The sequence below is a fragment of the Schistocerca cancellata genome, chromosome 1 (assembly GCF_023864275.1).
Source record: "Schistocerca cancellata isolate TAMUIC-IGC-003103 chromosome 1, iqSchCanc2.1, whole genome shotgun sequence".
Taxonomy (NCBI): domain Eukaryota; kingdom Metazoa; phylum Arthropoda; class Insecta; order Orthoptera; family Acrididae; genus Schistocerca; species Schistocerca cancellata.
In genome coordinates, this window is record NC_064626.1 from 670,870,294 (window position 1) to 670,883,533 (window position 13,240).

Genomic DNA, 13,240 nt, shown 5'->3' on the forward strand with positions numbered 1-13,240 from the left:
CCTACCAACCGATCCCTTCTTCTGGTCAAGTTGTGCCACAAACTTCTCTTCTCCCCAATCCTATTCAATACTTCCTCATTAGTTATGTGATCTACCCATCTAATCTTCAGCATTCTTCTGTAGCACCACATTTCGAAAGCTTCTATTCTCTTCCTGACATTTAAATCTATACTCGATGTTAACAAATTTCTCTTCTTCAGAAACGCTTTCCTTGCCATTGCCAGTCTACATTTTATATCCTCTCTACTTCGACCATCATCAGTTATTTTGCTCCCCAAATAGCAAAACTCCTTTACTACTTTAAGTGTCTCATTTCCTAATCTAATACCCTCAACATCACCCGACTTAATTCGACTACATTCCATTATTCGCGTTTTGTTTTTGTTGATGTTCATCTTATATCCTCCCTTCAAGACACCATCCATTCCGTTCAACTGCTCTTCCAAGTCCTTTGCTGTCCCTGAAAGAATTACAATGTCATCGGCGAACTTCAACGATTTGAAACAACGCCAAATCTAAAAACTTTAAAAATTTATTAAAAAAAACTATAAGAGATAGAACAAAAAAATTTTGCAAGTGCTTTCAGGATGATAAAAGAAGTAATTGTACCAAGTTTCATCAAAATCTGACATGGTTGGTGTCAAGGCCTGGGTGACTTGACATGGAATGACCCAACAAAATAATTTCCCACTGGGCACTTAGTGATAACAAGCAGCACATTCCCACTGTTTCTCTGATAAGGGACACACACATCCCAATTGTGGTGAAAAGGTTTAGCAGTCCATAAATTTTCAGCGCCAATCGCCTTCTGTTATTAAATACTACAAGGAAAGCTATCAGGAATGATAACAGCACAAAGTTTCTTCAATTATTATTTCATCATCATCAACTTTGTGTAGTGCATTCAGAAAATTCCGATACAATTGATACAGTACCTATTACCCCACTAATGATTCAACACCAGCAAAATTTTAATTGTAGGAGAGTCAGAATAGTTACAGATAACATATGGAGTTATTAGTGTTCAATGCAAAGAAAAACTAAACAGCCTAATGCTAGAGTCAGAACATACGTAAGTTCATTACCTTACATTTTCCTCAAAGACCATTGTTCGGAAGATGTCTTTGCAAATCCTACTGAAGCAGTCATTCACTACTACCATGTCAACAGTTTCACCATACGTTGTTCTCATTTTCTCAGCAACATCAGTCCGTACATCACTTACAGCAGTATCACGTGATATCTTGTCATGAGTATAATCTCTAAATATTTCTCTCAATCGCATTTCACTGCAACTTCTTACAGCTTCGACAATATCATCTGGGTGATCTCCTGGAGGGGTAAAATCTCGTTTTGCCTTTCCATAGTGCTTCTGCAATTGCAAAATTCCTTGAATTACAGCCTGGCATTCACGAACACCCATTTTTATGGCTTTCAGTAAATCTTGCTGCAAAATGTTATCTGCTGCTGCCTCCATCATCACTACAAGATTGTGCCTCGCAGCTGTCACTACTAGGTTTAATGTGCTCATGGACAGTTCACGGCGAGTAGGATTAACAATGAACTCGTTGTCCACCAACCCAATTCTAACGGCACCAACGGGCCCATTCCATGGTATGTCCGAAAGGCAGAGCGCTGCTGAGGCACCATTAATGCTTGCTATGTCTGGGTCATTAACACCATCAACAGCCAGAAGATTGCACACAATCTGAGTTTCATACGAAAAACCTTCTGGAAAGAGAGGTCTCAGAGATCTATCAATGAGGCGGCCAGTCAAAATTTCCCTCTCAGTTGGCCCCAATTCTCTCCGCATGAAATTTGTGGGGATTCGTCCAGCGGCTGCAGCCTTCTGTCTGTAATCGACGGTTAGAGGTACAAAATTCGTAGACGTTGCTTTCGATTTGCTTACTGCTGTTACCAAAACTGAAGTGTCGCCCAACTGAGATAGCGCACATCCGTCGGTTAATCTCGCATACTGTCCTGTTGACAGAACAATCTTGCGCCTGAAAACATATGGACAATAAATGAAAAATAATTTTCTGCATAAATAAAGTTTCAGTTGCGGTTTGTTACCGATATGTAGGCTTATTCTGCAAGTGCCATATAGTATTTTCGTTTTAGTTTACCCATTTGAAAACTGAGCTTCAATCTCTGGAATACGTGCATTAGCTTTCTCGGAAAAGTATTTCACATTTTGTAATAATATGTACTTCTGTTCTGTGGTAACGAATTCATACAAATTCCGCACGCCTCTCACATATCCCCACCAACATGTAGCCATCACTCGATCACTGCCCACCACCCAGACAACGAAATTGTAAACAATAAACACACATGTTAACTACGTCAAAGATAGCTCAAGGAGGTTAGAAGGATCTTTGGTTAGCAACGAAATAAACAACGCTGTTTTTCCTATCGCTCTCAAGAATATTAGGAAAGGGTGATTAACTATTAACAGTTCGACTCTAAACTGTGTTGTCCGCAGTGAAAAACTTTTCGACGAGCGGGTAACGGAAAATTGTTGCTTGCAGTTACGGCAGCCGCGCTGAGCAGTCGTTTGTGCTTCGTGCGGCGGCCGGCACCTATTCCATTAGGTGTTTTGTATAACTGTTATCAACTTTTTTAATGTAATCTACTGGATATTTTAACTACAAGTAATTAGTAACAAGTGTCAAAGCATCGTCGCAGGGAGACTTCTCTCAGCGGCTATTGCTAAAATGGAAACTAATGATGAAATCCCAATCGATACCGGCCAAGGATCGGCTATCGCTTTGCATACGAGTCGCAACAACGAGACTGTCATGATGCACCCACCTTCAACCGTGTTAATTACAAATAAGCATCTATTGGGTACCATCGAAATGTGCTCTCAAGATCAGTCTCCTCAGAATGATCAGATGGAGATGGATCAGCATTCATCAAGTTCAACTGTCTTGTCGCAGTGTCGGACAAACAACATCCAGCGACAAAAGGCCAGATACCGGTCACCATCACCCCAATAGGCAGCAGCTCCTGACGCAAATGTTCCGAAGAAGGCAAAGGCAAATGAAAAGCACAGTAGTAATGTTGAAGGGGACGTAGATATGGTAGATATGGATAATGTTGCACACACTGTGGAAGTTACAGGAGTAGACAGTAACATGAGTGTAAATATAGGAGACAGGAATTTCAATGACCAGCCTGCTTCCCAAAAGTCTGTTAGTCGTAAAAACTTGGATAGTTCAGTGACCAGAACGGTACCGCCTACAAGAAATAACACGTTTCCTAGTAACAAAAAGTATGCTAGTAAAGATAATACATATCAATCAACAGACATGGGTCCCTACTTCGTCTTTTTAGAGGGAGAAAATGGTAATGCAGGAAAGTTACATGCGATGGCTCTTGGAAGAATGTTGTTTACAGAAAGTAATAACTTGAGACATGAAATAGTTAATATCTCAGCTATTAGTAGAAACAGGTATAGAATTGAAACCAAAACAGGGCAGTCTGCAAACAGGTTGTGGTTGCTTAGTTTTTTGGTTGAAGAATATGAAGGCTTATATTCCAAATTTCCTAACAAAGAAAAGGGTAGTTATCCATGATGCTGATATTGCATTATCCCACTAAGACATCCTTGCAGAAATAAAGATGGAATTTTTAGTAACCGACGTCCGAAAATAGAAAATGAAGAGTTGAAAGTAATTCCCACACCGAAATGTGTTGCAACATTTAAATCTCAACAACTTCCCCAGTATGTATATTTGTGTGGTATGGGATGCCCTGTTGAACCATATGTCCAGTCAGTTTTGCAATTTCATAATTGCCTTAGATATTTCCATTTAATTTTGCAATCTCGTAGTAGTGACAGCTGTGCCAAATGTACAGGAGCCCACGAAACCTCAGTGCTCACATGCTGGAGAGCCCAGGTGTTTGCATTGCAACCGAAACCACCCCACTACTGATCCCTGTTGCCCAATTTATGAGCAGCACATGGAAGTAAAGCGCAGCGAAGCCTTTGGCGCTTCTTACGCAACGGCAGTCTCGTCACTGCGACCATCATTTGCGCAGACTACTGCTGATGTTTCTATAACACGAAAGCTCTCTCCTAGTGACTGGCCTAAAATATACGAGGAACCAAAAGGTTTGAACATGACAGACAAAAGGTTACAACAGGGATCTAAGCATGCAGTTATAGCGCTTCCAGCTCCCAGGTCTTACAAAAATAAATCATTTACTTACAGTCCTTACAAGCAGGGTTATTCTGATATGCCATACGAATTTCAGGGTCCACAGAACTCAATACAAAACAATCCATACCCTCCCATTCCTCTGGCAACATCTTATACTGATCGAGAAACTACTATTAACAGCCTTTGTGCTATAATAATGCAGATCTTTCTTTCTCTTAAAAATGAAACAGACATGGTAATCACAAAGGCTCTTATAGGTAATGCTGTTGAAGACATCTGCAAATCTGACAATGGCTTTTAAAATACTCCAGTGGAATGCAAGGTCAGCAATCTTGAACAGAGAAAGTCTTTATTGGTAGCTTAGCAACAACCACATACCAGTAGCTTGTATTTGTGAAGCTTGGTTTCAGCCAACCCAACGAATACAATTCAAAAGATACGCTGTTCTCAGAAACGACTGAGACGATGGAAAAGGTGGAGGAGTAGCCATGTTGATTAGAGAGACGATTAAATATAAAAAATTGTACATCACTATTAGGACAACAGAATGCCAGGTAGTTGCTGCTGTAATTTACACTCCTAACGACGCATTCACCATCGTCACCACTTACAAACCACACTACAAGTGTAAAATACAGGATCTTTCACTGGATCAGATTGTAGCCCAACTTCAAAAGCCATTTCTCCTTTGTGTAGACTTCAACGCACACCACTAACTATGGGGATGCATAGTAGATGATGCAGGTGGCAGGGAGTTAATTACACTTTTTGAAAAGTTCAATTAGGTTATTCTAAATGATGGTTCTCCTAGTATGATACTTAACCCAAACAGACGACCGTCGGCCATCGATTCGACATTGTGCTCTGTTGACTTCAACTGTGTAATGGAGTGGACAGTCAAACAAGACCCTCTTAGCTCAGATCATTTCCCTCTGGAAATCACAATAGATTTAACTAGAAATACAGTAGAAATTGTCTACCCAACTAGCAGGTGGAAAATAAAGGATGCTGACTGGCCAAAGTATACTGCAACAGTCCAAGTGAAGTTTTAATCTTTTAACAATTTGTTAGCTTGAAAGAGGCCTACCAACAGTTTTTTTCAATTATTGAAGACGCTGCAACAATTTCCATTCAAAGAAAAAAGGAAGTCATCGTTTTGAAGCAACAGCCCCCAGTCTGGTGGACACCAGAGTGCTCTAGACCCATAGCACAGCGCAAACTTGCGTACTGTAACTACTGAAACAACAAAATTTAGAAAACTACATTGGACATCGGAAAAATAGCAGCGAAAGTTCGAAGGCGGTTAAAAGACTATAAAAAGAATAGCTGGCAAAATTTTTGTGAATCTTTAAATAACATTGTTAATATCGCTGATGTTTGGAAGAAATTAAGATTTTCCAAAAACAAACACGCTACTATGCGTCAGCCATTAAGTGACACATGGCTTAAAGACTTTGTGAATTTAATCTCACCAGCTTCCGCAGGCGAGCAGCCATATTGCCCCCTGGAGAAACAGGATTTCGATCATCCGCTCGTGGTACCGTTTTCGTATGAAGAGCTGATGAATGGCATTAAAAAGATCGTAACTTCCACTCTCAGTAAGGAAGATATACACTATCAGATGATAGAAAATCTCCCAGATACAGCACTCAGAAAACTCTTACAGATATTTAACCAAATATGGATGAATGACACGCTAATAGAAGATTGGACAAGTAGTGGTACCCATACTGAAACCACATAAGGATGAAGAGTAGGCCAAATCACATAGACCTTTTTCTCTTTCTTCCTGTATGGGTACAACTTTAGAACGCCTGGTAAAAAATCGCTTGGAATGGTGGTTGGAATCAAGTCAGACACAGTCATCGAGTCAGTATGGGTTTAGAAAAGGCAAGGGAACAATACTTAATTTAAATATCTTAACCTCAGAGATCTATGATGCAACAAGAAGAAAAGAGAATGTAACAGCTATATTCCTGACTATAGTTGAAGCATATGATAGTGTTCTTATGCCTGTGTTGCTAGAGGAGTTGGAAACCATTGGAATCCCACCACAACTGATTTATGAAATCAGCACTTTCTTCGCTGTAAAACACATACGAGTTCAGTTCCAAAATAAATTAATTGGACCACGTCGCCTTACAACAGGTCTTCCACAAGGAGCTACCCTCAGCCCCCTACTCTTTGCACTATACACTAACGACCTGGCGAAGATTATGCCTTTTCCAGTTAAAATTCTCCAGCATGCATATGATATTTGTTTGTATGTGGCGACCAAAGGAATGAATCAGGCTGTGTGTAAACTATCAAAAGCGATGGACACACTGGATCAAACATTACATAGCTGTGGGCTACAGATTTCGAAAGAAAAATCCGTACTTGTTCCTTTCACGAATCAAATTATGCCAGGCTACTTAAATAGTGCAAGACTTTCTCGTCATAAAATCCCACTAAAATCCTAGGTTTCTGGATGTTCTCTTCGATTCCAGAATGAGTTGGATACCTCATATTGAGACCGTCGTCAGTACGTGTGAAAAAGCATTGAACCTTATCAGATCAATGACAAGAGTATGGTGGCGGACTCGCCCCAAAGCTCTGGTGATCCTCTACTGCACGTTGATACGTTCCCGTATGGACTATGGATGCACGGTCTATCACACTGCTGCTAACAAGTACCTAACATTACTGGATAAACTGCAGTACAGAAGCTTACGTATCTGCCTCAGAGCTATGCATTCTTCGCCCACCAACGCGCTTCTCTCGGAAGCATCAGAAATGCCTCTACACATTCGCAGAACAATGATGTGTGATTGTTATGTCTTACAGCGGATGGCAAATACTAAACATCCACTGATAAAAAAGTGCGAAACGTTCTCTCAAATTTGTAATAACGGAAATGCCAGGAAACAGTAGTTTTATATCTACAAGCGGTATGAAGACTGGAAATATCTCCAGAAGAAAATATATCGAAGTGAGGTTCTTCCAATGTTCCTACATGACTATCACAGCTCTTATTACGATATTCCTGTAACATACGTCGATTGTTCCAGCAAAGGCAAAGAATATGTGCAGTTTTCACCTACATTGCACCCGGCAGAAAAGTGGGCAGGATATCTTAAACTATATACAGATGGCTCAAAAATACGGACGGAAAATCACACCGGATGTGCTTTCTTCTGTCCAGAATCTGCAAAAGAATGGAAGTTTCAACTACCAGGTGATTCTTCTATATTTCTTGCCGAAACTTTCGCTATTATAGAGGCAATCAAATATACAAGATCTCTCAAAATCCCCAAGGCAGTAATAATCATTGACTCTCAAAGCGTTCTGAATTCCGTTAGTTACAGGAATTGGGACAAAAGAACTAGTAAATACACCCTCGACATACTGGATCAATACCACAAAGCTAAGAGGACTGGCCAAATTATAGAATTTGTATGGGTCAAATCACATTCCGACATTCTATACAATGATAAAGCAGATCAACTAGCGAGAGATGTGATTAACTGAGTTATGGACAGTAAACTCCCATACACAGAATACCTCCTAAAAATAAAACAACAAGCGATTCTTTCATGGCAGGAAGAATGAAATGAAAGCCAACAAACAAGAGGTAACAGTTATGCACGTATACAGACATTCATACCAAGACAGACATGGTTTGCAAACTTCAAACATTCAAGGAAAATTATAACGTCCATTGTGAGAATGTGTCTCAATCACGGATCTTTCCATGCTCTCTTACATAGAATCAGCGTATCGGAGACACCCTACTGTCAATGTGAAGAGTAAACAATTTGTGACGTAAATCACATCTTATTTCAGTGTTTCAGTGTAGGCGCTATGAGAAAGGCAGAGTCGACTTTTTAAAGGAGCTCTTAAGACTTGGTCACTGCCAGCCGCTTTGCACGATTCCAGTTCTCGGAGACAGAACCAGGAGTAGGCTACATATGATGGCATATCCCAGTTTCTACCGAAAGAAGACGTAAAAATCTAAAATGAATTGAACTTAACTAAAGAACTTAATTAACAAATAAATTTTTAGAAGTCAATTGTGTTTTGCAATCCGATTACAATAATTTTGATCTAAAAACATATGAATGTATGCCCTAAACAGTATGTATGACGAAAAAAACGTTACCTTTTTATATGTGTCAGTACATTTATTTGTAATGCCTGAAACGTTTGTATGCTAGAAGCCAATAAAAAAAGGTGTTAGAATCTCTGGAGATGCCCTAACGCTGTAAATCTACATCTGCATCTACATCCATACTCCGCAAGCCACCTGACGGTGTGTGGTGGAGGGTACCTTGAGTACCTCTATCGGTTCTCCCTTCTATTCCAGTCTCGTATTGTTCGTGGAAAGAAGGATTGTCGGTATGCTTCTGTGTGGGCTCTAACCTCCCTGATTTTATCCTCATGGTCTCTTTGCGAGATATACATAGGAGGGAGCAATATACTGCTTGACTCTTTGGTGAAGGTATGTTCTCGAAACTTTATCAAAAGCCCGTACCGAGCTACTGAGCGTCTCTCCTGCAGAGTGTTCCACTGGATTATATCTATAATCTCCATAACGCTTTCGCGATTACTAAATGATCCTGTAACGAAGCACGCTGCTCTCTGTTGGATCTTCTCTATCTCTTCTATCAACCCTACCTGGTACAGATCCCACACTGCTGATCAGTATTCAAGCAGTGGGCGAACAAGCGTACTGTAACCTACTTCCTTTGTTTTCTGATTGCATTTCCTTAGGATTCTTCCAATGAATCTCAGTCTGGCATCTGCTTTACTGACGATCAACTTTATATGATCATTCCATTTTAAATCATGCCTAATGCGTACTCCCAGATAATTTATGGAATTAACTGCTTCCAGTTGCTGACCTGCTATTTTGTAGCTAAATGATAAGGGATCTATCTTTCTATGTATTCGCAGCACATTACACTTGTCTACATTGAGATTCAATTGCCATTCCCTGCACCATGCGTCAATCCGCTGCAGATCCTCCTTCATTTCAGTACAATTTTCCATTGTTAAAACCTCTTGATACACCACAGCATCATCTGCAAAAAACCTCAGTGAACTTCCGATGTCATCCACAAGGTCATTTATTTATATTATGAATAGCAACGATCCTATGACACTCCCCTGCGGCACATCTGAAATCGCTCTTACTTCGGAAGACTTCTCTCCATTGAGAATGACATGCTGCATTCTGATATCTAGGAACTCTTCAATCCAATCATACAATTGGTCTGATAGTCCATATGCTCTTACTTTGTTCATTAAACGACTGTGGGGAACTGTATCGAACGCCTTGCGGAAGTCAAGAAACATGGCATCTACCTGTGAACCTGTGTCTATGGCCCTCTGAGTCTCGTGGACGAATAGGGCGAGCTGGGTTTCACATGACCATGGAGATAGCGACTTAGGGGCCTTCACATGTTCAATAATATGTTCAAACTGTCAGTATGGTGACCGTCTGAAGCCGTGTATTAACGTATTGTTAATGCTAGCAATACTAATGAACGATATTGACAGGTCTCAAAATATTCTCAGTATTGTCAGTACATAATGAACGCATGAGTTCAAGTTTTGACCGTGTGACAAAATCCTGTATTAAAATTTCGTCAGAACTTCGGGAACAAGCCACGTGGCGTTAGTGTGCACTGTTTATTTTTTTAATTCACCATTGTGTATATCATACATCGATTTCTATTTTTAAGGAGTCTTTTAACACAAAAGAATTTTAATAGGCCTATGGAAGCGTAATCATTGTATATGCCACTTTAGGATCGTTAACGGAGGATTCTGTAATTCACAGCTTATTTCATTTATTTGAAAATAAGGTACAGATTGTGGTGTTACACAGCAGTTTTGAAGACCACTCCCACTTCAAAAATTACGTCAAATATCTGCATGACTAGTAAGAGGTCTACCCAAGGCATGTCCATTGCATCAAATTACCACAAGAGTTAAAAAAAGGCTGTACATTAATTTCCTGCACACGTCCTTGCCAGATAGATAAAAAGCTTCATAGGTTTCCATAGAATTTTACTTGTTAATATTACAGAAAACATAACTTCGAACATTATACTGACCAGTCTGTCGCCAGACATCTCGAAGCTACTCCTAATCTCTTGTCTAATGCGATATCCCCCCTCATTAACGTATTTTCTTTCTCTGTTTTATCTCATATCAGCACTAGTAACTTGTTGTACAATGCACAACTCATCGGAAAATAATTAATGAAATCTTTCAGGTCCGTGATTCTAATTTCACTCAGTAAATTAACATATGACCAGTTGTTCCTCTTTTCAACCAATCACAAATACATTTCCTCTTTCTCGTTGTTTTCTGTTGCTTGCAGGTTATAGGTAATATAATTGCAGCACATGCTTTCTGTTGGGTGTTCTACATATTAACCTTGGAAAACCGCATTGTCAACTGACAATTTTTGTCAGTGTTATTGATAGTGTGAGGACGCTTCGGTATGTAATGAAGTGTTGACCAACTGGTATTGTCAATAAATAATGAATGTGTGCAGGGCCCTTCACACCACATTTACACTGCGTTCACAGCCTGTTCAGTCACATTGCTTGCAATATTATTCGTAGTTAGTACTGGACTACCGATGTTGGCATTACAATACCGAATTGCGCTAAGCACCCCCACTGTTTGATTGTGTTCTATCTAGAGCCTTACATACGTGTAGTCTGACTGTATATTGAATTATGGAGTGGGCAAGGTACAAAGTTTTTGAAATTGTTCCACTACATGAGGCAGAGAACTGCCTCTGCAACGTTAGGACCTCAAAAATCAAAAACGTAAAACGTAAGCTTAGCACCAGGAGTGATATTCAGGAAGCAAATGAAATGGGAGAAACAAAAGGTAAACAACGTTTTGCTGTCTTTTGTTTATTTTTATTCAGTACTTTACAACAATTTTAGCTATACTTATTTTGCCATAGTAAAATTCCATGTTGGCGTCCAATGTAATCTCCAAATTCGTTACAAATTTCTTTATATGTGTTTGAAGTTCTCTGTGGTATATTTGGGAATGCAGTATATTTGGGAGTTGCAGTATATGCTGCAGCAATGACAGAAAAGTAACAAGAAGATTCAATGTGTGATCTGGCAGATTTCTTTCCAGCAACGCTATCAAACAGTGGTGGACAGACAAACATTCATGACCACTGTATGAGGCCAAGACGAGTATTCTGAGTGTCGCATTCCCACTGTGAGTTAGGCTCACGACTAACTATCGCACTCTTATTGTGGGAGAAGTACGTCTTCTATGTTTCAAAAAATGGTTAAAATGGCTCAGAGCACTATGGGACTTAACTTCTCAGGTCATCAGTCCCCTAGAACTTAGAACTACTTAAACCTAACTAACCTAAGGACATCACACACATCCCTGCCAGAGGCAGGATTCGAAACCTGTGACTGTAGTTGTCGCGCGATTCCAGACTGTAGCGCCTAGAACATCATCTATGTCTATCATGTTTTTATTGAAGATCACCCAGGAAAGAACACATAACATAGGCAGTGATTACACAATGGAAATGAGCGTTTGGCGTCATTGGCCGGGAGGCCCCTCGCGGGGCAGGTCCGGCCGCCTTGGCGCAGGTCTTATTACATTCGGCGCCACATTGGGCGACCTGCACGCCGGATGGGGATGAAATGATGATGAACACAACACAACACCCAGTCCCTGAGCGGAGAAAATCTCCGACCCAGCCGGGAATCGAACCCGGGCCCGGAGGACGGCAATCCGTCACGCTGACCACTCAGCTACTGGGGCGGACATTACACAATAATAACCAATAGAACGTTACAGAAATCTTGGGTAGAACTCCCAAGAAACGTTCTGTGAAATCAAAAACGGAACAATTATAACATAGCACATGGTTTAAAAGTCATGGAACGCTCGCGCGCCGCGGCAAGGGGAAAAGGCTATTTCCCACTAGAGCACGCCAGCGCGTCGTGCGGCAACGGCAGTGGCAAGCGTTTTCCGCTTTGACGCAGCGGCTCGCGAAATTGGCGTTCCCATCTGGAAGCGGCAGACGCTAGCAGTAGCCAATGACAGACAGCCACTGAGGTATGGGGCGGGGCCCACTGAAATGCCCTGTGTGTCTGATTATCTATATCTTACACGTACATGAAGGAAAGACGAAGTTGCGTGAAGACATACCAATTTTTCATTTTCTGTACAATCTACTCTTTCACATATTTCATTATTCATGTGTTCTTATTTCACCATAAACAGATTTCATGACTACCTTTTATGATTGTTCACTATCTCCTAACACATTGAAACAATGTACGACAAAAGAGATTATTGAGATAGTTAAGTGAGACAAAAATTTTAAATGTGATGTGGTGGCAGGTACAGGAAAACACTAAGAACACAAAGGCTTGGGGGAAGGGATGAAAGTGGAAGCCACCTAATAGAATTTCGCACAGAGCATAGTGTAATCATCGCCACCACCTTGCTTAAGAATCATGAGAGAATAATACATTTTTGGAAATAAAGTTTTCGAAACCAGATTTTAAATTATTAGACATTTCCTGGTGCAGACGCAAACCCACATTAATTTATTGGTTACGAGCTGCAGTTTACAACTGAGACAGTAAATGGTAGCAAAGTAAGGAAATGGAACTTGAATAAGTCAAGACCCACAGTTTTTCGATAATCTTAAAGTTACTGTAATGCAACGACTGACTGAAACAGAGGAAGGAATCCGCTAGAATACGAATGGATATCTTTGAGGGAAGAAGTGGTGAATGCAGCAGAGTATGTGAGTGGGAAGAAGGTACAGTAGAAATCGTTAGATAAAACGTGATATATTGAATTTGACAAAAGGGAAAAATATAAAAATGCAGCAAATAAAGTAGGCCATGGGAAATAGAAATGTCTAAACATGACGATGACAGAAAGTCCAAAATTGCAATGTGATTTTGCACTTGGAAAACATAAGAGAACGAAAATGAGAAAGAACAAAGAAAACTTTGCTCAAAGGAGAAGCAACCGTCAAGAACTCATTTGGCAAGCCAGAACTAAGCAAATAA

General features: G+C 40.3%; 1 protein-coding gene across 1 annotated transcript in view; it reads right to left on the reverse strand.

Annotated features, from left to right (window-relative positions):
* Positions 1–2,344, reverse strand: part of LOC126183877 (polyribonucleotide nucleotidyltransferase 1, mitochondrial) — a 131,961-nt gene extending 129,617 nt beyond the window's left edge. The window contains exons 1-2 of the mRNA XM_049926179.1: positions 2,127–2,344; positions 1,086–2,003 (exon numbers count right to left, since the gene is read on the reverse strand). Of these exons, the coding sequence (XP_049782136.1) occupies positions 1,086–2,003; positions 2,127–2,281 (1,073 nt within the window). The 5' untranslated portion in view covers positions 2,282–2,344. The remainder of the gene's footprint in view (positions 1–1,085; positions 2,004–2,126) is intronic.
* Positions 2,345–13,240: the final 10,896 nt, after the last annotated feature.